This window comes from Leucoraja erinacea, chromosome 1, assembly GCF_028641065.1.
Source record: "Leucoraja erinacea ecotype New England chromosome 1, Leri_hhj_1, whole genome shotgun sequence".
In the NCBI taxonomy this organism is placed as follows: domain Eukaryota; kingdom Metazoa; phylum Chordata; class Chondrichthyes; order Rajiformes; family Rajidae; genus Leucoraja; species Leucoraja erinaceus.
In genome coordinates, this window is record NC_073377.1 from 125,573,855 (window position 1) to 125,594,747 (window position 20,893).

The 20,893-nt window shown below is 39.8% G+C and overlaps 1 protein-coding gene across 3 annotated transcripts in view; it reads left to right on the top strand.

Annotated features, from left to right (window-relative positions):
- LOC129701728 (TBC1 domain family member 14-like) overlaps positions 1 to 20,893 on the top strand; it is a 110,491-nt gene that overhangs the window by 49,731 nt on the left and 39,867 nt on the right. Inside the window, exon 1 of one of the 3 annotated variants that reach the window (XM_055643134.1) lies at positions 11,099 to 11,620. The exons of the other annotated variants lie outside the window; for them this stretch is intronic. Coding sequence (XP_055499109.1) covers positions 11,618 to 11,620 — 3 coding nt within the window. The 5' untranslated portion in view covers positions 11,099 to 11,617. Of the gene's footprint in view, positions 1 to 11,098; positions 11,621 to 20,893 lie in introns of those variants that run through there. 3 annotated transcript variants of the gene reach the window in all.

The window sequence follows — 20,893 nt, forward strand, 5'->3', positions numbered from 1 at the left end:
CTAAAATCAATATGCAGTGTAAACAGAAAGTAAGTGCATTTGTAGTAGTGCATTTTAACTACAAGCCAAAGCACCCAAGCCGCCATTTGCAGTAAGTAGTGCCTTTCAATTTCAAGCCAAAGCACCCAAGCCACCATTTGCAGTAAGTAGTGCCTTTCATCTTCAAGCCACCATTTTGCAGTAAGTAGTGCCTTTCAACTTCAAGCCAAAGCACCCAAGCCACCATTTGCAGTAAGAAGTGCCTTGCAACTTCAAGCCAAAGCACCCAAGCCACCATGTGCAGTAAGTAGTTCCTTTCAACTTCAAGCAAATCAAAGTAGTTCCTTTCAACTTCAAGCAAATCACCTGCCACCATTTGCAGTAAGTTGTGCCTTTCATCTTCGAGCCAAAGCACCCGCCACCATTTGCAGTAAGTAGTGCCTTTCAACTTTAAACCAAAGCTCCCAAGCCAACATTTGCAGTAAATAGTGCATTTCAACGTCAAGCCAAAGCACCCAAGCCACCATTTGCAGTGTCGTGCCTTTCATCTTCAAACCAAAGCACCCAAGCCACCATTTGCAGTAAGAAGTGCCTTTCAACTTCAAGCCAAATCACCCAAGCCATCATTTGCAGTAAGTAGTGCCTTTCAAGTTCATGCCACCATTTGCAGTAAGTAGTGTCTTTCAACTTCAAGCCAAAGCACCCAAGCCACCATTTGCAGTAAGTAGTGCCTTTCAACTTCAAGCCAAAGCTCCCAAGCCACCATTTGCAGGCAGTGCCTTTTTACTTCAAACAAACCATATTTTCATTTTTTTGTTTTTGTTTTTGTTTTTGTTTATTTTATTAGAAGTACAGAACAGTACAGTGGAACCTAATTTTAGGTGCCAACTATGTCATACCGTAATCCATTCTATGTACAACCTCTAGTTTTATGTTTTGAGAAGGAAGTAAGCAAGACAAGAAAAAGAAAACAATAGAAAGGGGAAAAAAAGCGAAAAAATAGATGGTAGGTAGAAGATAGAAAAACGTGTGGTGTGTATATAAAAAAAAAGAAAATGTGGAAAGTAGAAATAGGAGAGAAGGCCCCTTAAAAGAGAAATTTTCAAATCTTAAATAGGAGATGTAGATCTATCCACGGCATGAACTGAAATCAACAATCTTTACGGTACCGCTGCATCACATGATTCCAAAAAGTCGATGAAAGGAGACCAACTCCTTAAGAATTGGTCATATTTATCTATTAGTCGGAGTCTCATTTCTTCAAGGCGTGCTATGTCCATCATATTCCTAATCCACATTTTAACAGTTGGTGTGGTTGTATTTTTCCAAAATTTAAGTATCAATTTCTTTCCAATTATTAACCCATAATTAAAAAAAACATTTTGGTCTTTATTTAAATTGATATCTTCTACTATTATTCCAAATATAATCCATTCCGTTTTAGGTTCTATTCTCGACTTGAAAAGCTTTGTAAATATATCAAATATATCGCTCCAAAATTTATTCAACTTTGTACATCCTACAAATGAATGTGTTATATTAGCGTTTTGAAACAAACATTTATCGCATCTGGGAGAGACGTTTGGATAAAATTTATTCAACCTCGTTTTTGAATAATATAGTCTCTGTTATAATTTGATGTGTTTTGTCGATGAGAGATGGTTTCAATGCGGGGTTGTTCCAATAGTGGGGTTAGTACTACTGATAGATTATTTAATTTCAAGGATACTTTTATTTGTTTCCAAATTCTTATTGTATTGTGAATAATTGGGTTCTTATATATTATACTATTCAATTTTATCGGTGAGAGCAAGATCGTTCCTATATCGTGCTAGCACTCCTCTTTCTCCATTCTTATCCACTCCAACTGCTGAGTGGAACTATCCAACCAGTACATTATGTAAGTAGTTAGTGCCTTTCAACTTCAAGCAAAGCACCCAAGCCAAGATTCAAGATAGATTTAATTGTCACATGTGCCAGATGGCACAGTGAAATGAAATTCCCATACAGCCATACAATAAAAATAAAGAACACAACACACTATAGTATTTGACATAAAACATCCCCACACAGCAGAATCAAAGTTTCCCACTGTGTGGGAAGGCTGCGGGACGTCCTCAGCGGCGTGGACACAGAGTCGGTCCCCTCCTACCGGAGTTGGCGGCTTCCAAAGTCCGCAGGCCGCGCCGGGTGGAACCTGCTGCTGTAGACCCTCTGCAAGGCGCCCCAGGACTCCACGATGTTGTTCAGCGCCGCCCGCGTTGGAAGCTCTCTGCACCAGAGCTCCACGATGTTGGAGTAAAAAGTGCCACCATTTGCAGTAAGTAGTGCCTTTCAACTTTAAACCAAAGCTCCCAAGCAACCATTTGCAGTAAATAGTGCAATTCAACTTCAAGCCAATGCACCCAAGCCACCATTTGCAGTAAGTAGTGCCTTTCAACTTCAAGCCAAATCACCCAAGCCATCATTTGCAGTAAGTAGTGCCTTTCAACTTCAAGCCAAAGCACCCAAGCCACCATTTGCAGTAAGTAGTGCCTTTCAACTTCATGCCACCATTTGCAGTAAGTAGTGCCTTTCAACTTCAAGCCACCCAAGCCACTATTTGCCCAAGCCACCATTTGCAGTAAGTAGTGCCTTTCAACTTCAAGCCAAAGCACCCAAACAACAATTTGTAGGCAGTGCCTTTTTACTTCAAACAAACCATATTTTCATTTTCAACCCACATTAAGGGTAGTGTGACATTTGTTCAGTGTTATTCAGAGCTGAGAGAGACGTCACCCTTGGCTTCATCAATCTTGCTGAGAGTGAGTGAGACACACCACTTCCTGGTTTTATAGTCCCTCCCCCTCCCTCCAGCAGGGACAGCAGAGAGAATGGTGAATTTTTTAAACTTCAAGCCAAAGCCTCCAAGCCACCATTTGCAGTAAGTAGTGCCTTTCAACTTCAGGCCAAAGCACCCAAGCCACCCTTTGCAGTAAGTAGTGCCTTTCAACTTAATGTCACCATTTGCAATAAGTAGTGCCTTTCAACTTCAAGCCAAAGCACCCAAGCCACAATTTGCAGTAAGACGTACCTTTCAACTTCAAGCCAAATCACCCAAGCCATCATTTGCAGTAAGTAGTGCCTTTCAAGTTCATGCCACCATTTGCAGTAAGTAGTGTCTTTCAACTTCAAGCCAAAGCACCCAAGCCACCATTTGCGGTAAGAAGTGCCTTTCAACTTCAAGCCAAAGCTCCCAAGCCACCATTTGCAGGCAGTGCCTTTTTACTTCAAACAAACCATATTTTCATTTTTTTGTTTTTGTTTTTGTTTTTGTTTATTAGAAGTACAGAACAGTACAGTGGAACCTAATTTTAGGTGCCAACTATGTCATACCGTAATCCATTCTATGTACAACCTCTAGTTTTATGTTTTGAGAAGGAAGTAAGCAAGACAAGAAAAAGAAAACAATAGAAAGGGGAAAAAGCGAAAAAATAGATGGTAGAGAATAGAAAAACGTGGTGTGTATATAAAAAAAAAGAAAATGTGGAAAGTAGAAATAGGAGAGAAGGCCCCTTAAAAGAGAAATTTTCAAATCTTAAATAGGAGATGTAGATCTATCCACGGCATGAACTGAAATCAACAATCTTTACGGTACCGCTGCATCACATGATTCCAAAAAGTCGATGAAAGGAGACCAACTCCTTAAGAATTGGTCATATTTATCTATTAGTCGGAGTCTCATTTCTTCAAGGCGTGCTATGTCCATCATATTCCTAATCCACATTTTAACAGTTGGTGTGGTTGTATTTTTCCAAAATTTAAGTATCAATTTCTTTCCAATTATTAACCCATAATTAAAAAAAACATTTTGGTCTTTATTTAAATTGATATCTTCTACTATTATTCCAAATATAATCCATTCCGTTTTAGGTTCTATTCTCGACTTGAAAAGCTTTGTAAATATATCAAATATATCGCTCCAAAATTTATTCAACTTTGTACATCCTACAAATGAATGTGTTATATTAGCGTTTTGAAACAAACATTTATCGCATCTGGGAGAGACGTTTGGATAAAATTTATTCAACCTCGTTTTTGAATAATATAGTCTCTGTTATAATTTGATGTGTTTTGTCGATGAGAGATGGTTTCAATGCGGGGTTGTTCCAATAGTGGGGTTAGTACTACTGATAGATTATTTAATTTCAAGGATACTTTTATTTGTTTCCAAATTCTTATTGTATTGTGAATAATTGGGTTCTTATATATTATACTATTCAATTTTATCGGTGAGAGCAAGATCGTTCCTATATCGTGCTATCCAACCAGTACATTATGTAAGTAGTTAGTGCCTTTCAACTTCAAGCAAAGCACCCAAGCCAAGATTCAAGATAGATTTAATTGTCACATGTGCCAGATGGCACAGTGAAATGAAATTCCCATACAGCCATACAATAAAAATAAAGAACACAACACACTATAGTATTTGACATAAAAACATCCCCACACAGCAGAATCAAAGTTTCCCACTGTGTGGGAAGGCTGCGGGACGTCCTCTCAGCGGCGTGGACACAGAGTCGGTCCCCTCCTACCGGAGTTGGCGGCTTCCAAAGTCCGCAGGCCGCGCCGGGTGGAACCTGCTGCTGTAGACCCTCTGCAAGGCGCCCCAGGACTCCACGATGTTGTTCAGCGCCGCCCGCGTTGGAAGCTCTCTGCACCAGAGCTCCACGATGTTGGAGTAAAAAGTGCCACCATTTGCAGTAAGTAGTGCCTTTCAACTTTAAACCAAAGCTCCCAAGCAACCATTTGCAGTAAATAGTGCAATTCAACTTCAAGCCAATGCACCCAAGCCACCATTTGCAGTAAGTAGTGCCTTTCAACTTCAAGCCAAATCACCCAAGCCATCATTTGCAGTAAGTAGTGCCTTTCAACTTCAAGCCAAAGCACCCAAGCCACCATTTGCAGTAAGTAGTGCCTTTCAACTTCATGCCACCATTTGCAGTAAGTAGTGCCTTTCAACTTCAAGCCAAAGCACCCAAGCCACTATTTGCAGCAAGTAGTGGCTTTCAACTTCATGCCACCATTTGCAGTAAGTAGTGCCTTTCAACTTCAAGCCAAAGCACCCAAACAACCATTTGTAGGCAGTGCCTTTTTACTTCAAACAAACCATATTTTCATTTTCAACCCACATTAAGGGTAGTGTGACATTTGTTCAGTGTTATTCAGAGCTGAGAGAGACGTCACCCTTGGCTTCATCAATCTTGCTGAGAGTGAGTGAGACACACCACTTCCTGGTTTTATAGTCCCTCCCCCTCCCTCCAGCAGGGACAGCAGAGAGAATGGTGAATTTTTTAAACTTCAAGCCAAAGCCTCCAAGCCACCATTTGCAGTAAGTAGTGCCTTTCAACTTCAGGCCAAAGCACCCAAGCCACCCTTTGCAGTAAGTAGTGCCTTTCAACTTAATGTCACCATTTGCAATAAGTAGTGCCTTTCAACTTCAAGCCAAAGCACCCAAGCCACAATTTGCAGTAAGACGTACCTTTCAACTTCAAGCCAAATCACCCAAGCCATCATTTGCAGTAAGTAGTGCCTTTCAACTTCAAGCCATAGCACCCAAGCCACCATGTGCAGTAAGTAGTGCAGTAAGTAGTGCCTTTCAACTTCAAGCAAATCACCCACCACCATTTGCAGTAAGTAGTGCCTTTCAACTTCAAGCCAAAGCTCCAAAGCCACCATTTGCAGTAAGTAGTGCCTTTCAACTTCAGGCTAAAGCACCCAAGCCACCATTTGCAGTAAGTAGTTCCTTTCAACTTAATGCCACCATTTGCAGTTAGTTCTGCCTTTCAACTTCAAGCCAAAGCACACAAGCCACCATTTGCAATAAGTAGTGCCTTTCAACCACGCAAAGCACCCAAGGCACCATTTGCACTAAGTTGTGCCTTTCAACTTCAAGCCAAAGCTCCCAAGCCACCATTTGCAGTAAGAAGTGCCTTTCAACTTCAAGCCAAATCACCCAAGCCATCATTTGCAGTAAGAAGTGCCTTACAACTTCAAGCCAAATCACCCAAGCCATCATTTGCAGTAAGTAGTGCCTTTCAACTTCAAGCCAAAGCACCCAAACAACCATTTGCAGGCAGTGCCTTTTTACTTCAAACAAACCATATTTTCATTTTCAAATTACATTAAGGGTACTCACAGTTGTGTAGACATTTATTCACTGTTATTCAGAGCTCAGAGAGGCGTGGCCATTGGCTTCATCATCTTGCATAGAGTGAGTGAGGCACACCACTTCCTGGTTTTATAGTCCATTCCTTCCAGCAGGGACAGTAGAGAGAATGGTGATTTTTTTAAACTTCAAGCCAAATCACCTAAGCCATCATTTGCAGCAAGTAGTGCCTTTCAACTTCAATCAAAACACCCAAGCCACCATTTGCAGTAAATAGTGCATTTCAACTTCAGGCCAAAGCACCCAAGCCACCATTTGCAGTAAGTAGTGCCTTTCAACTTCATGCCACCATTTGCAGTAAGTAGTGCCTTTCAACTTCAAGCCAAAGCACCCAAGCCACCATTTGCAGTAAGAAGTGCCTTTCTACTTCAAGCCAAATCACCCAAGCCATCATTTGCAGTAAGTAGTGCCTTTCAACTTCAAGCCAAAGCACCAAACAACCATTTGCAGGCAGTGCCTTTTTACTTCAAACAAACCATATTTTCATTTTCAAATTACATTAAGGGTACTCACAGTTGTGTAGACATTTGTTCACTGTTATTCAGAGCTCAGAGAGACGTCACCCTTGGCTTCATCCAACTTGCAGAGAGTGAGTGAGACACACCACTTCCTGGTTTTATAGTCCCTCCCCCTCCCTCCAGCAGAGGCAGCAGAGAGAATGGTGAATTAAAAAAAAACATTAATATCTCTCTGATTTGTCATCGATGGGAAAAATCCTCTTCACCCGTAAGGCGGAGGGGGGCTCTGAGCGAGATGGCCATAAAATGACAGCCGTAGGTGGCGGCGTTCTGTCGGAAATCGCAGCACAGTGGGCCAAAAGCGGTCAAGATCAGAGATTTAGTAATACAGATGGTCATACATCTCTGTAATTGATAAATAGTCAAGTAATTTGGCATGATTTTTTTTAATGTTTCTACCTCTGCACATGTTTAGGAAAGCACTTGGGAAAGCCAGTGCGCTTCATATTTGTGATTAATTTTCAGATGTAGAACTGGGCACTTGAAAGTTTTTCTCATTCTGTTTGGACTATTAGGAGCATGATTTTTTTTTTTAAGTGCTTAAAATAAAGAGCTTGCTACATCAATGGTTGGGAGTTTGCTTTATCTGCTTAGTTGTTTTTTCCCCCCAGTGGATGTAGATAAAGGGACAACGTAACGCACCCAGATTGACTATGGTTCGTGGGATGACTGGAATGAAGGCAACGGCTGCAAAGGGCCTTTGTTCCAGCTGCAGTGAGACTGTAAAATAGCGCCTCATGCATATACTCAGAATCAAAATAGTGCTTTATTTGCCAAGTATGTTTTGCGACATACGAGGAATTTCATTTGCCAAGTCATACAAATAAAAAGCAACAGAACACCCAAAACACATTTTAACCTGAACATCCACCACAGTGACTCCTACACATTCCTCGCTGTAATGGAAGGCAAAATAAAGTTCAAGTTCCTTCCCTTTGTTCTCCCGCGTTCGGGGGCCTCGAGCCCTCAGTTGACGAGACGATCTTGACTCTCGTAGCCGGTGGCGTTCGGGCCCTCCGCGTCGAGGAGATCAACTCCTGCATCGGGGGGGGATGTCAGCTCCCCCGTGCCGGGTGATCGAACCTCGCTTTGGGACTGGTAGAACCTTCTTCGTTGTTGGAGCTTCCCGACTCGGCCTCACCCGAGACTGCGAGCTCTTAATGGTAAGTCCGCAGGCCAGGGTTGGAGCGATCCCAGGCAAGGGAGCTATCCCAGTGGGCAGTTCTGTACATTCTGTACTACTCGAGGGATTGTGCTTATGTATGGTGACAGTCTTGCTGCACTATGCAAAAGTATTTTACCTTGATGCTCGTAATAATAAAGAAACCATTGAATTTTCAACTCGCACCCTTTTGAAATGCAAGCTGCTTGTAGGAGTCTGCCATTCCTCTTGATAATAATAGGAAGTCTCAGCATTCTGAAGAATGTCTGTTTTAAATATGTGTAGCTTGAGTAAGTCCTGGAAAGGAAGGCAATAAAATCTCCTTTTAAAGTTCTGTTTATGAAAATGTTTCAATAATCATCTGCAAAGGACATCTTAACTTTAATTTCCTACAGTGGAGCTTGTTACATGAGTTGGTTTAAATATTTAAAAGCACTTAATTGTTCAAATTTGATTTGCTCATCTTGCAGCTCCACTGTATTTTGAAACACTGAAAACAAATGTGCTCTACATTTGGACATATTCAACTTTTGCATCTTCATCAATTTCATCTTGCTGCTGTCCTCCAGAATCACATCTTGGTGGCCTTCCTATCACAGACAGAACTTCAGCATGACATTTTAGTTTCCACCACATGCTCTGTAGAAATTATGCCAAATCCAGCCTTAAATAATTGTTTGAACCACTCAATCTCTCACCCAATCAATCAAATAGAGGCTTTTGTCGAAACGTCCTTAACAGTTCATTGAATCATTTATGTTGAAAACATTTTTAGACTTCCATTCAAAATGTAATGGATTTTCCTTCATATTTTTATTAAATATCACGTAGGAATACCTAAAGTGAATATCTAATCAACAACATTGGAGAAGTTTGCATTGCAGGTGATGGGCGAGACATAATTTTCCAAAAATGAATGTGACAAATAAATTGGTAGGTAGATCCATTGTGGTTTGGTCTCTAGACTTAATACAGGTAGTTCTGCTCTAATGCACATTTTCATAACACAGCGATATGCCATAACATAACGATAAATTAGGGAACACTATTTGCCTTGCGCAGGCTGAGTTATAATAGGATATTGATCCGGAATGAGAACCACAGAATAGTTACTTTGGCAATTGTCAAACAGGGGGAAAAAGAAGTCCGATTTAAACAGTAAAGGGGACAAAAAACATGTTTATATCCAACCTCCCCACAGTAATCATACACCATTCTTTCTTAAGAGCATAGCTGCTCCTTCAATTGTAGATGATATTACAAGCAATTACTTCTATTGCATTAGTGCAAGGATACTATATTATAAACAATGTAACTTGCAGCCTTCAGTACTTTAGCCTGCAGCAATAAAAATAGACATTGCTATTGAAACTTTTGAAAATCCTGGTGGTGGGGCAGGGGTCGTCAGGGGAGGGTCCTTTGTTAATGTGAATCTGAAACTATAGTCCTTAAGGGGCTGTCCCACTTGGGCGACCTAATCCGCAATTTCTGGTGGGTTTTCCCTCAACTCATACCCGCAGCATGGTTGACACGAGGTCGTAGGAGGTATTTGTAACTCTCCTTCCTGCTCAAGAGTAGTCCCCGTGTACTCGAGGCCTCAGATAGGTCGCTGCATATTTTTCAACATGTTGAAAAATGTCCGCGAGTAAAAAAAGTTTGCCATGGAAAAAATCGATATTTTGTTTACTCGTAGGTTTAGTCATAGTAGGTCGTAGTTGGTCGGCATGTTAGTCGTAGGTAATCGAGGGTAGTCGAAGGGAGTCGTAGATAGTCGTCATCATAGTCGAAGGGAGGTCGAAGGAGATCGAAGGAGGTCGTCTTCACTCTCCACTATTCAGTGTCCAATTTTCCCGATGTTAGTTGTAGCTAGTCGAAGCTAGTCTTCAACATAGTTGAAGGAGGTCTTCAACATGACATTTTTTTTAAACTCTTCTAAACTTGCCAATTAGGTCGCCTAAGTGGGACAGCCCCTTAAACCCCCTTTCCCCATTGACAAGATTATGATGTGATTTTCTGTAATGAGGTTTCTTAGGAAAACAACTATTGTGTTATAGAAGAACTGCCTCTAATATTAAATAACATTATTGATTCTTGGAATGGTATGAACTATTTTGCATGTCTCATGCATTTAATTTAAAATCTATATTCAATTTTGAAGTTGTGCTACTCTGTCTTCTATTGAAGATAGAACAGAAGCCTAATGAGTTTCAGGGTAATTTTAATAACCTAATTTAGGAAAGGATATAAAAGTAGGTTCACAACTAGTTTACTGCTTGAATATAAGGGGATAATAGTGTAAAACCGACATCTTTCAACATATTGGTTGAGTGATGCTATAAATAAAGCTTATGGGTGTCAACGGGTTTAAAATGGGTACTGCTTTAATGTATGTATTGTAATTTAATATATGTATTGTAATGAAATGACCCTCGTGTCATGAAATAATTTTTAATCATATGACAAGAATAGCAAACTTTTTGGTATGAAGGTTGGGGTAGAAACAGGAAAGAAAATTGAAAGCAAAAGTTATGGGAAGGCATTCCACAGTTGAGAATCATGTCCACCATTGTTGGAGGAAGTGCAAAAAGCTATGTTTAAAGGAGTGTTGAAATTTAAAATGCTGGAGAGCTGGAATGGTGGGAGTTGGTACATACCGTCAGGAATGCATGGGAATAATCAAATCCAGAACTATGAAAATCAGATCACAGATGTTAAGTTATTGTAAAGTCAGGCAATGCAATAGAGGTCTTAGTGATGCGGATATATGATTCTAATTGAATGGAAAAAATATTGAGGGATAAATTGTTTCGGTGAAGGGGTCATTAATCTTAGAAGTGATTTTTGATGTAGTATTTCATTTCAGAAATGGATGTCGAAGTAGTTCAAATGTAAGAAGTAATTCTAATTAAATATCAAAGCAGTAGACCGAGCAATCTCTTATTATTTTGATTTTTATATCCCTGTTACATTCATAATGTTTTTTTAGAAATTGTTTTAAGAGATAGAGCTCTTGCTTAAAGGTGCTTATGTTTGATATAAAACCCATATAAAATATTTGCAGTGAAAAAACATCCATGTAAAAAATTTTAAAAAAATTGGTAACTCACCGATTAAACTCGCTTGAGATGAGTTTATCACCCCCAAAGATGTTTGGCAGCAATCTTTGGTAATAACCTCGTCATTATATTAACATTTGGAGACCCAATTAATGATTGGCATTGTCTGTACTAACCTGTATAAAAACTGTACATTTTTTATTCTAAAAAAAGTTTGAACCTGACATTTTTAAATAGTTTAACATTCCAAAATGATATTTAATCTGATTATTTAGCTGTTTCATCCTTTAAGAGTGGGGATTTTAGCTTCATCCTTTGGCGTGCTGCAATCCAACTTGAGTAATTGTTTATAAACCTAGGAGGCTGTGACTAATTCAATTTGAAAATCAGCTCCTGCCCATCCTTGTCAGTGCTTTGCTGCTAAGGCATAATAGGGGAGTCTGAGAAAATGATTGGATGTTTCCACTCTGCAGATGATTAATATGGCTGCAGCCCTTTTCTTCACTGACGGTGGTTAACTGCAGACCTCAGTGATATTCTGTATGCTGTAGTGAGGACTTGAGGAGAGAGAGAAGGTCATAACAAATGAATTTAGCAAGTGCTGTAGTATTGTTGAAGCAGGAGCTTGAGCTTTAAGATATGATGAAGGCTTTTCATTCTTGTTCTCGGTTGGATTATTGTAAGGGCAGCTTTCATGGTAAGAACACACCTTAAAGATGTGAGATTAAAATGCCTATTTATTCATCTTATTCAGGTTTGCATTAAGTATATATTTCTAATACGTTTGATACCTCAGTGCATTTTATTGATGCAGTCTTTCTTTTGTTCTGCTTGGCACACAATGTGAAGATGAATCATGCTGTAACTAGTATTCTGCTTTCAGCCTAATTTCTGGACAATCTGTACCTTGATTAGGCTTCTAGAAGGAAAGGAGTCTTTATACTGCTTAAAGAAACCGGTCAAATGGTTGGGGAAATTGTTAAGCTGAAAGATCATGATCACATTTTGCAGAGATGCAGTTCTGCATTTAATTCCAAATGTTCTCAGCAGGGTATTGTGCATTTTCTTTGTATTGAAAGCCTGACATTACTCGAGTGTACATGTTGCTTCACCATCTTACTTTGCATCATATTTTCAACTTTGGAAAAAAAATAATTTTCGACTAAAAATAATTTTGAAAAATATAAATCTTTCTTGAATTTTTATTTTGCCAACTGAAGCATGGGACTAAATTTGCTGTCTAGAGGAGAGATCTGGTCGGTTTAATCATCATGTTGTCTGTTGGGGGTTATTCAGGAGTTTTTAAATTACGTGAACGTAGTAGTATAAACAAGAACCAGTCTTCAGGATATTCTGAAATAAATGACAACAGTAGACAATGCTGGAGAAACTCAGCGGGCGAGGCAGCATCTATGGAGCGAAGGATTAGGTGACGTCGAGACCCTTCTTCAGACCCGAAACATCACCTCTTCCTTCGCTCCATAGATGCTGCTTCGCCTGCTGAGTTTCTCCAGCATTTTTGTCTACCTTCGATTTTTCCAGCATCTGCAGTTCTTTCTAATACATGACAACAGTAATCAGTTTGTAATTAAAAGGACAGCTTTGCAAACAGACAAGCTGTCTGTTCTCGTATACATGAGCTGAATGTTAGACAGTGGCGTATGTTAATTGGCTTCGATCAAACCAGAAATCTTCAGCTTAAGTTATTTCACACCATAGTAATAGAGATGAAGGAGCTTCCAGACCAGTCTCATTTGTAACGTGGCACATCAAGCATGGTCAGAGGCATATTTATCTGCCTACCAATAATTGTATTTCTGTACTGAAGAGAGTCGATACAACATTAATACCTGGTGCTTGGGTTTTCTGTTTTTAAAGCTTTTCGATCAGCTAAATGAATTACTTTCAACCAACAAAGATGTTGGAACGAGGATGTTTCCCCGTCAGCTACATTGTAAATGGAACCTTTTGTCAGACTCAAACTATCGGACGAAACAGTATCACTAGCTATTGAAATTGTATTGAATCAATCACCTGCTGTTATATTTGACAAGAGTATAAAAACTCGATGCACTTTGGGTTTGGGACATTTCACCAAACGGATCTCCAAGAGCATGTACAGTGCATTCAGAAAGTATTCAGACCCTTTCATGTTTTTCACATTTTGTTATGTTACAGCCTAATATGGGTTAAATTCTTTTTTTTTTAATCATCAATCTTCACACAATACTCCATAATAAAAAAGCGAAAATGGGTGTTTAGAAATGTTTGCAAAGTAATTAAAAAGAAATAACCGAAATATCACATTTACATAAGTATTCAGACCCTTTACTCAGTACTGTGTTGAGGCACCTTTGGCAGCGATTACAACCTCAAGTCTTATTGGGTCTGACGCTACAAGCTTGACACACCTGTATTTGGGTATTTTCTCCCATTTGGCTCTGCAGATCCTCTCAAGCTCTGTCAGGTTGGATGGGGATCGTCGATGCACAGCCATTTTCAGGGCCCTCCAGAGATGTCCGATCAGGTTCAAGTCCGGTCTCTGGCTGGGCCACTCAAGGGCATTCACAGACTTGTCATAAAGCCCCACCTGCATTGTCTTGGCTGTGTGCTTAGAGTCGTTGTCCTGTTGGACGGTGAACCTCCGCCCTAGTCTGAGGTCCAGAACGCTCTGGAGCAGATTTTCATCAAGGATCTATCTGTACTTTGCTCTGTTCATCTTTCTCTCGATCCTGACTAGTCTCCCAGTTCCTGCCACTGAAAAGCATCCCACAGCATGATGCTGCCCCACCATCTTCACCGTAGATATGGTATTGGCCAGGTGATGAGCAGTGCCTGGTTTCCTCCAGACATGACGCTTGGCATTCAGGCCAAAGAGTTCAATCTTGGTTTCATCAGACCAGAGAATATTGGTTTTCATTCCTTTTGACAAACTCCAAGCGGGCTGTCATGTGCCTTTTACTGAGGAGTGACTTCCGTCTGGCCACTCTTCCATAAAGGCCTGATTGGTTATGCACTGTCAACCGTGGGACCTTATATCGACAGGTGTGTGTCTTTCCAAATCACGTCCAGTCAATTTAATTTACCATTGGACTCCAATCAGGTTGTAGAAACATCTCAAGGATAATCAATGGAAACAGGATGAACCTAAGCTCAATTTTGAGTGTCATAGCAAAGGGTCTGAATACTTACGTAAATTTAATATTTCAGTTATTTCTTTTTAATTATTTGCAAAAAACACCTGTTTTTGCTTCTTCAATCTGGGGTATTGTGTGTAGATGATTTAAAAAAATAATTTAATCCATTTTAATCCACTGTAACATAAAATGTGGAGAAAGTGAAGGGGCCTGAATACTTTCTGAATGCACTGCATGTTTCTCTTGATGAATAAAGGCTTTTATATCAACAAGCTTCAGCCTCTGTAGCCTAGTTCAAAGATGTCAGTCTAAAGATGGCTACTGATCCAAAATGTCCCTTATCCTTTTTCTCCAGGGATGCTGCTTGGCCCACTGAGTTACACCAGCATTTTGAGTCTATCTTTGTTCACAAATCACATAATTGAAGTGATAGATCAATACAGGTGAAGGAGGTTTTTGTTAGGCAAATCGTTGAATAAAGGCCAGACATGAAAAGACAAAGACTGAATTAAGGATAGGAGAGTGAGAATTAGGAAACCAGTAGGAATATAGGTGTGAGGGGACAGGGATAGGGGTAAAGTAGGTGGAAATCTAAATGGGGCCCAGGAAAGGGGGGGTGGAAAATTGGAAAATTCAATGTTCCTGTTATTGGATCATAAGCTACCCATGCGGAATATGAAGTCCTGTTCCTCCAGTTTGCTGCATTTGGCCCCACTCTGGCAATTGAGGATGCCAGGACAGAGGTCAGTATGAGAAGAGGATCAAAAATGGTTAGCATCTGTGGAGATCCAGCAGGCATTGGTGCACTGAGCGCTTGTGTTTGGTGAACGGTCACCTCGTTTACTCTTGATCTTGCCGATATAAATGAAGCCACAAAAGGAACACCGAATGCAGTAGATGAGCTTAAAGGAAGTACATGGGAATCTTTGTCTCGCCAAGAAGGACCTGATGGGTTCCTGGATGGATCTGAGGGAGGAGATGAAGGGATATTGTTTATGTCCTTGGAGCGATATTATGAGTGAAAAAGTAAAGGGAGATGAATCAAAAAGACAGTTCATGCTTTAAATATAGTTGGGAACCACAAAAGGGAGAATGGAATCTAGATTATAGATTATAGAACAGTACATTGTCTGTGCCGAACATGATGCCAAGTTAAACTAATCTCCTCTGCCAGCACGTGATTGATATCCCTCTAGTTCTTGCATATCCATGTTTATCTAAAAGCCTCAAATACCAACTATCGTACATGCCTCCACCACCATCTCCAGAAGGGCATTCCAGGCACCCACCACTCTGGTGGGGTGGGGAGGGGAGGGGGTGGAATTCCCTTCACCCCTCCTTTAAAGTTTAGCCCTCTCACCTTTAAACTATGCCTTCTAGTCCTTGAGTTGACTAAGTAGATGTCACGTGCAGTTCTATCTGGCAGATAACCGAGAGCATTGTTTAATTATTTACAATTATCAGTACATATTTGTAATTGTTAAGTAATAAGAAAGTACTAAAAATATACAGCTAAAGGGAAAATGTCATGTTTTATTCCATGGGACAAAACTGATTGACATAAATATTAACTCAATTTAACATTTAAACAATTTTGATTGAATACATTGTTATTTGATTGGCATGTTTCTATTAGGGCTGTCTCTATTCTAATTGCCCACTAACTAAATATGAACAAAATATCTTGATTGGTACAGATACATGGTTGGGAGATTAATTAAAAAAAATATTTGCTGAAATGTATAATATTTTGAAGTACATCTGCCTAATACACTGTTCTAGGTAGTTTATAAAATGGGAATTAGATTGAACTTTATTTATTTTCAAGAACATTCTGTAGATTGCTGTATGCAGTTTTACAGGTGCATTGGCAGATGCACGCAGCTGCAGCCACCAAGATTGCGTAATGGCTGAGTATGTAAAGATTGTGTGATGAGGTTAATGGTGCAGAAGGTCCTGGGTTCCTGTGTTCAGGTAATTCGTAAACAATGAACAGCTCATAATTGCCCTCAGTGCCTGAGTTAAGAGTGGTGGATCATTCCATCGGTACAAAGGATAATTGTGGGCATTTGAACTAATTTGATTGGGAACTATTTGTCTTTCATTCTTATGTCATCTGAATATGTATTCCCAAATTAAATTACTTCTAGGCTTTCTTTTGGTTTTTGGCATTGTCCTCTTAAGTGCAAATGTAAGAATTGATCAGAGTGCTGACAATATAGCATTGTTCAAAGAATTTGTGTATCACCTCTAAGCTATTTTTGTGTTAAACTTTAGCCTGCAGCCATATTTAAAACAAAACCTTGCTATAGCACAAGATTTCATGCTATTTCAGTTAAACATGTATCAATAAACATTAAGATAAATCTTAAGATGTAAATTTTAGGCTATTCTCAGAAAGATTAATAATCCATTCCTTGCCACCTAAATTTACCAACGCAATCCAAATTGTCATTTTCCCAGTAAAATAAATTTGTGCACATACAGAGCACTATACATCACAGAAACTGGACCTTTGGCCTGTGGCATCTGCGCCAAACATGATGCCAAATTAAACTAATCCCTTTTGCTTGTGTGTGATCTATAGTCCTCCATATTCATGAGCCTATCTAGAAGATTTTTAAATGCTGCTATTGTATTGGCTTTTACCACCACCCCTTGGATTCTGTTCCAGACATATCCTTCACTCTGTGTAATTAAAATAACTTTCCCCGCATATCTCTTTTAACCATTCCCTTTGCATCTCTAATTCTTCCCTCTCGCCTTGAAGCTGTGACCTCTAGTATTTGACACTTCCACTCTGGTGGTGGTGGGGTGGGGTGGGGGGGGGGGGGGGGTGGGGGGGGGGGAGAGAGGAGAGGAGAGGTCTGACTCGGTCTGTGCTTCTGATAATTTTGGTGATTTAATGCCAGATCTCTGATTAGTCTCTGTTTCCATTAAAAAAAAATCTGAGTTTGTCTAATCTCTCCTTGTAGCTAATATCTCTAATCCAGATAGTATCCTGGAAAACCCCTTTTCATTCCACATCCTTCTTGTAATGGGGAAACCAGAGCAGCACACAATATTCCAAATGCAGCCTAACTACCATAATGTATATATTAAGCTATACCATGGCTTCCTGACTATGAAAACTCAATGCACTGACTGATGAAGGCAAGCATATCCTATGCCCTCTTTCCCAATCGATCTACTTATTTTGCTACTTTCAGGGCACTATGAATGTTGACCTCAAGATCACTTTGTACTGTGCTGTTATGGGTCGTGCCATTAACTATACTCTTCTTGCATTTAGACAGATATATGGATGGGAGGGTGCAAGGAGCTATGAGCAAATGCAGATAATTGGGACTCTCCTAGTGTGCCAACTTGGTCGACATGGACAAGTTGGCTGAAGGGCCTGTTTTCGTGCTATATAGGTCTATGACTCCATTCGATTTCCCAAAGTGCAACACCTTGTATTTGCCCAGATTAAACTCCACGTGCCAACATATCACAAACAACTGAGATTCCAGCACTGATCCTTGAGAATACCACTGGTCAGAGACCTTTAGCCAGAGTGACACCCTTCAACCATTACGCTATGCCTTCTAAGTAAACTGGTTCTGAATCCAAACTACCAAGTCATCAGGGATCCCATACATTGTAAACTATTGGATCTGCTTAGAAGAGGGACCTTGTTTTTTTTTGTCTGTATTTATTATTGCCATGCATTCTGAGATATAGTGAAAAGATTTGCTATTCAGCCAAATCATGCTATACACAAGTGCAATCAAGCCAATCAGTACAAAAAATACCAGAGGGCAGCATATAATGTAACAGCTTTGCAGCACTACAGTTGGAGTGCAGTTAAAAAAGCCTTGCTGTCAAATGCTTGACTGAAGTCCATGTAAACAACATCCACTGCCCTCCACTCACCAATCATCCTTACCTCCTCAAAAATTTGTCAGGTTTGTAAGACATGACCTACCCTAATGTTCACTGTCCCAAATTAACCAATTATTTTTCAAATGTAAGTCATATTCTTAAGAATCCTCTCCGATAACTTTCCAGTTATTCGTGTGAGGCTCACTTGCGTATAACTCTCCTGGATTATACTTATTGCCCGTTTTTAAATAAAGGAACAGCATTGGCAAGATTCCAGTCCTCTGGGGACATGCCTGTGGCTAGAGGGGATACAGAGATCTACATCATGCCTCAAGCAATTGCACTTTTGCCCCTCCCTTAGGAATGTGGGTTAGATCCTATCAGGTCCTGAGGATGTATTACTTAATACAATTTAAGAGACCCAACACCAGCACTTTGATCTCAAAATGTGCTAGCATATCACTGTACCCACATAAATCTCATTATTTTCACTGTCCGTCTCCTTGGTGCAGACTACCTTGCCTATATCCCTCCACTTCAGGTATAAATTCCTGCTTTTATTTTCGAGTAGTCTGATCCTTGTTTTTAAATATACATTGCCCTCCATAATGTTTGGGACCAAGACCCATCATTTATTTATTTGCCTCTGTACTCCACAATTTGAGATTTGTAATACAAAAAAATCCACTGTGGTTAAAGTGCACATTGTCAGATTTTAATAAAGGCCATTTTTATACATTTTGGTTTCACCATGTAGAAATTAGTCAGCTGTGTTTATACATAGTCCCACCCCCCCCCTCCCCCCCCCCCCCCCCCCCCCCCCCCCCATTTCAGGGCACCATAATGATTGGGACACAGCAATGTCATGTAAATAAAAGTATTCATGTTTAGTATTTTGTTGCATTTCCTTTGCATGCAATGACTGCTTGAAGTCTGCGAGTCATGGACATCACCAGTTCCTGGGTGTCTTCTCTGGTGATTCTCTGCCAGGCTTGTATTGCAGCCATCTTTAAATTATGCTTGTTTAGGGGGCTAGTCCCCTTCATTTTTCTCTTCAGCATATAAAAGGCATGCTCAATTGGGTTCAGATAGGGTGATTGACTTGGCCACTCAATAATTGAACATTTTTTAGCTTTGAAAAACTCCTTTCTTGCTTTAGCAGTATGTTTGCGATCATTGTCTTGCTGTAGAATGAACTGCCGGCCAATGAGTTTTGAGGCATTTGTTTGAACTTGAGCAGATAATAATAATAATAATAATAATAAATGTTATTTATTGGGCGCCTTTCAGACATCTCAAGGACACCTTACATAGGTTAACAGGAAATATAAACATATAATCAGAATAAAATAAATAATAAAGACATCACAGAAACACAAATTAAAAACAGAATTCAGTCCAAAAACAAAAATCAAAAACACAATGTGAAGACAGAGCAGCGGCAGCTAAAGCGCGCCAGCGTCCACTCTCCCGTCACGGCAGCCATCTTGGACAAAGACTAACAGGATTATCTTACAGACAAACTATGTATAAACAGAGCTGTAATTTCTACATGGTGAAACCAAAATGTATAAAAATGGCCTTTAATAAAATCTGACAATGTGTAATTTAAGCACATGGTTTTTTTCTTTTACAAATCTCAAATTGTGGAGTACAGAGGCAAATAAATATGGGTCTTTGGCCCAAACATTATGGAGGGCACTGTATGTATAAAATGTTGGGGGATCCTTATTAACTCAACTTGCCAATGTTTGCTTGACATTTATGGACCCTTGTGATCCTCTGAATTCCCTGTTACAATTATTTTATGCTTCTTTATATTCCTCAAAGGCCCTGTCCTTTTTCATCTTCATAAATCTAAAATCTGCATCCTTGTTCTTGTTGTCCACACTTATATTTAAACTATCATCCAGAAGTCCCTTCCCTTGGCTTCCTTATTGATCCTAAACTTTGTGATCAAACTTTGATCAGCATGTCTTTAATCTGCTCCCACAAGTCAGTTGACAGCTATTTTCTCTCTCTAGCTCCTGACTAATAATTTTTTATTTTGACTTCCCCGAATTTGGTAATTTCTCCAAAAGTCCAGATTTATCTTTATTCATAACCTTCTTAAAACTTAAGGAGTTGCAATCACTTCACAACATGCTCTTCCACTGAAACACCACTCGCCTGACATGGTTTGTTTCCCTCTAAAGGGACCAGTACCCTCCTGAATAGCACAAGCGAACCTCCAGTTCAGTGCAACCTGTTTGTTTTTGTATAGGTCCCACCTTCCCTATAAAAGCGCCCAATGATCCCTAAATATGAAGCCCTCCTTTGTGCACCAGCTCTTAACCACGTATTTAATCGTGGTCTTTCTATTTCTTGCCCCACTAGATTAAGGCATGGGTAGTAATCCTGTAGGTCCTGTTTTTTAACCAACACCGTAACTTAATAAATTCTCTTTACTCGGTTGATGGCTGAATGGTGTACAGTTCTGTTCCCTAAAGCAATAATCGGTTAACTCTTCTGTCCATGAAGCCTAATAACTGCACTGCTCTGAATGCTGAGAAATAGTTTATGCACAACATTTACTTGTAACCCATTTCCACTTACTATATTCCTTATGAAGAAGCCACCTTGTTTTTATGAGGGCATTTTCACGTGATTTGTTTCAATCATCGTCTCTATTAGTTCTACTTTCTGAGCAAATTGGCTGTTTGTAGTACAACAGACCAGTCACATAAATCTTTATTCCCTGCCACCAAATGGCTAAATACAGTTTCTATAAAGCATGCCTGGAAGTAACCAGCGCAATGGAAATGCCTGGATGCTTGCATGGAAAAATCTCATGAAATCATATATGTTAGACAGGTTAAATGCACTGGATTAAGTATGTTTAGAGACCAAGGCAATTGATTAAAATAAATAAAGCAGTAGGCATGAAGGGTGCCTTTAGAAAGAGTAGAGGATGATAATATCTCTTAGTT